This window comes from Habropoda laboriosa, unplaced genomic scaffold (assembly GCF_001263275.1).
Source record: "Habropoda laboriosa isolate 0110345459 unplaced genomic scaffold, ASM126327v1 scaffold11, whole genome shotgun sequence".
Classification (NCBI taxonomy): Eukaryota; Metazoa; Arthropoda; class Insecta; order Hymenoptera; family Apidae; genus Habropoda; species Habropoda laboriosa.
This window is the reverse complement of record NW_017100150.1, coordinates 383,398-387,224: the sequence shown is the minus strand read 5'-3', so window position 1 is coordinate 387,224 and position 3,827 is coordinate 383,398. Positions and strand designations below refer to the sequence as shown.

Here is a 3,827-nt window from a genome sequence, read left to right as displayed (position 1 = left end):
CTAAATTTTTATTAAAAAAAAGTTTCTAAACTATAATAATTTATGACTTAAAAGGAAATTTTGGTAACCCGAAAATTCAAAAAAATTTGAAACTTTACATAAATTTAATTCAATTGACGCTAATATCACAACAATTTTTTGTTTCGGTAATGAAACAATCCTGAGAGTGAAAACACCCCCTCAAAAAAATTGTGAGTTTGTTAAAGGGGTATTGTTATTTCCAGGACTGTTTCATTACCAAATGGTTTCGTAATTAGCGTCACTTAAACTACCTTTCTGCAGTGTCAAAATTTTTTGAATTTTTAGGTTAACGAACTTCCCTTGTTAGACATTTTCTAGCAAAACCTCTTTAATTGTTCAAAAAATGGTGCACTAGTCATATAAATGATCATAGACATCATAGATCCGTTTCTATTAGCTTTGCAGATAGTCTTAAAATATTAGTAGACTTTTATTTGAAAACATCAAACTTGTTTAACATCTTGTTATTGACGAAATAAAGTTTGGAAACTTAAAAAGGAGTTATAAAAATCTACTTACACTTCCTTTAAGACACTGTTACTCATTTTTGTATATTATTAAAAAATTTAATGACACTACAAAACTCAAAAACTGATTTATATTCACATATTTAATTTTTAAGTTGGGTTAGTTAGCTATGCACGTGCATATATTCACTAAACATAAATAAGTACGCTATTCGCTGATAATCAGCCAATCACGATAGAGGAAAGCTATTGCACTACTCTCTTACAACGATAGTCACAATGAAGCTTCACGTGAGCAGCCGGTAACAGATGAGCCACGTACCGAATGAATTTCAGTTTAAACAATGAATTCTTTGCAAAAGGAAAAGGACGTGGTATCACAGACGAGATGCAGTAGACCATTCGTTGTGTATTTTTTTGTCACACGACCCTAGTGTTCGGGAACCTCGTTACCATCATCCTTCTGTATCGACTGGGACTGGTATTGTATCACTGCGCTATTAGTGGTAGGAATTGAAATCAAGAACACTTGGTATTTGTTATTTTAAATAATGAAGAAGACAAAATTTCGATTCTTAAGATGAATCAGAATGGATTCAATTACACACATTTGCGTTTCGGAATCCAATGGTATATTGACAACACAGTAATAATGTACACACGACCAATATCGATCATTTTGCACGATGCAGTTCTTAAAATGACCGTGTTTAAGCATAGAGGGCGCTTCAAAACCAATAGTTCTAGACGACTTCGGTATTTCAGATCGTGTGACAAAAGTTCCGTAAGATGATTAGTTGTCTGTGCATTTATGTAAGTATTTACATCAAGGAAATTTCATAAGCAGGCAGTTAGAATCGTAGAGCAGTGGGGATGCTGCGCACGCCTGCCTGTTTTCCGTTTATTTGCACAGGCATGCGCATTAGCCTTCAAGTTTGCGTAGTTACATGTAAATACAGACTACGCGCGCGTGCATTTACTGTTGTCATTTTCATATTTTTGTTTTTGAACAGTTATCGAAGCTGTGTTTTACAAATATGTACTACTAAATAGAAATGTTTTTATATACATACAGTGGTCAATTGTAGCATAAAAATTTTAATTAAAAATTTTCAAAAGTAGCTTGCTAGACATTCGTATTAGAAACTCAATCGCTTTAATAATGAGGGTCTTTCACCTTTTTTCTGTGTAAATATGAATATTGCTATACAGTTTGCAAGTTGAATGGTGTAGTTCACGACTGTACAGCTACTCTCGCGATAGTACTCTCAGAGGAACGAAATTGGTTTGTATTTTGGAAGCAACTCTCTGATAGCAATATTAGAAACCCATCAGATTTCTTTATAGCCAAAACATCTAGGAAGGGTATTTTGTTGTTAATCTCAATTTCTATAGTGAATTGTATATTAGATTGGAAGAAGTTGATGAAGCTGAAAAAGTTTTTGAGTTCTCTCAATAACTATTAAAATTTGAAATTAAAGTTCTTTCTGATTGGTAAACAGTGAACTGGGATATAAACCTATGAATTGGAACATGAGCAGTTAAATAATCTTTTCTTTTGAACCTTGATGAAGTGAGCTGCAGTGCTTATAAAATGTTGAGGTATTTCTTCAATAAGGACATGTGATAACTGTGTGATATCAGTCCATGAAAGCCTCAAATCTTTGATTTATAGAGGAAATATTAGGCATACCAATTAGGAAAAATTAGTATCAAATAAATTTGCATCAATTTTTATTTCAAGGTGTAAGAGTAGTTACACCCATTTTCAACACATAAAGATCAGTATAATAATTACTTGGATTCAGAGACAGTTGTTCATTTAAAATGTATATATCAAGTAAACAAGATAAGTATGGACTGAAACTTGTTGCAATGTATGATTCAAAAACATGTTATATGTGTATGTGATTGTATATCTGAAACAAGATGAACAAAATTCAAGTTAATGTAATCCAACATATAATGTGCCTGTAATTAGTAGAACCCCTCTGTAACATGAATAGAAATGTTACAGTAGGTAATTGATTCTTATCATACATATATAAATTGACTATTTGCATTACCAAAAAAATTTGACACTTATAGAAACTCTATGAAAAAATAAATCTGATACTTCACAGTAAATTTTAGACAAGAGGCATAATTGTATTGTATGTATAGAAAATATAAGGCAGTCCAACCATGATTTAAATTATAATAGAGCCAAAAATTATCCATTTATACAGGGTGTTTCATGTAAAACAGGCCATCTAAATAATATCTTTTTTATCTATGATAATACAAGAAATGGCAAAAATGAAAGGAAATTTCACATTTGATTTAAAATTTTAAAGTCCAAGATCATTTCAAGGTTATACTATTATACACAGATGAATGCACAGTAATGTTAGTTAAAGTATACAGCAATAAAAATTATATGCATATACGTAAAAAAACATGGATGATCTTGAAAAAAATATTAAACAATTATATTTATAAACAAATTTTTCTTCCATCTAATTTGTTTCTTGAAATCATTTAAATTACATAAGAAATATTTCTTGTATTATCACAAATAGAGAAGATATTATTTAGGTGGCCTGGTTTATGCAAAACACCCTGTATAATGAAACCAACAAGGTGGTAGATACATTGGATAAACATTGTCACTTCAAAGCAATATCAAGAAAATGATTCCTTAGAATATTTTGTGAAACGTTGGAATGCCAAAAGATATGAAGCAAAGAATAATTGCAGCTTGTGCTACAATCAATCTGGAAATGATAACAAGTACAGGCTTCAGCAATCCGACGATTTCAATATTGCGCCGATGTAAACGGACACCACTTCGAACACCTCTTATGATGTAAGACTCGTTTCACTCCTTTGTTTATTATTGAATGACCTTGTATTAGAGGTCGTTGAAATCGTCTAAATATCCACTATTTTACTACCAGACTAAAAAAGTATAGCATGCTTTTAAAAAAAATGGAAGTGACCTTGAAATCTTCGCAAAGCCTCCATCCACATAAAAAATATTTACATCACATTATGTTCCTCTTCATATTATGCAAGTTTTGTATATAACATTTTTTTATATTATTAAAAATAACGGAAATATTCCTGGTGGACAAAATTTTTGCCCCACCCTGTGTATAATGATTTTAATAGCCATAAAAGCATGATGTAGAAAATCAAGATGTAGACTTACAATTAGAATTATATGATTTGCATCCAGATGCATTTTTTTTTTTTAAATAAGGAACGAAACAAGTAAAAATCTATACAAATTGTTACCCCTCAGGAAAATATCAAAAATTAAACAATTTTGTGTTAAAATAATTTTTAATGTTTATA

At 30.7% G+C, this 3,827-nt stretch overlaps 1 protein-coding gene across 1 annotated transcript in view; it reads right to left on the bottom strand.

Annotated features, from left to right (window-relative positions):
- The window catches only part of LOC108574574 (transducin beta-like protein 3), a 6,733-nt gene extending 6,075 nt beyond the window's left edge, over positions 1-658 (bottom strand). Inside the window, exon 1 of the mRNA XM_017937193.1 lies at positions 541-658. Coding sequence (XP_017792682.1) covers positions 541-566 — 26 coding nt within the window. The 5' untranslated portion in view covers positions 567-658. The remainder of the gene's footprint in view (positions 1-540) is intronic.
- Between the last annotated feature and the right edge of the window lie 3,169 nt (positions 659-3,827).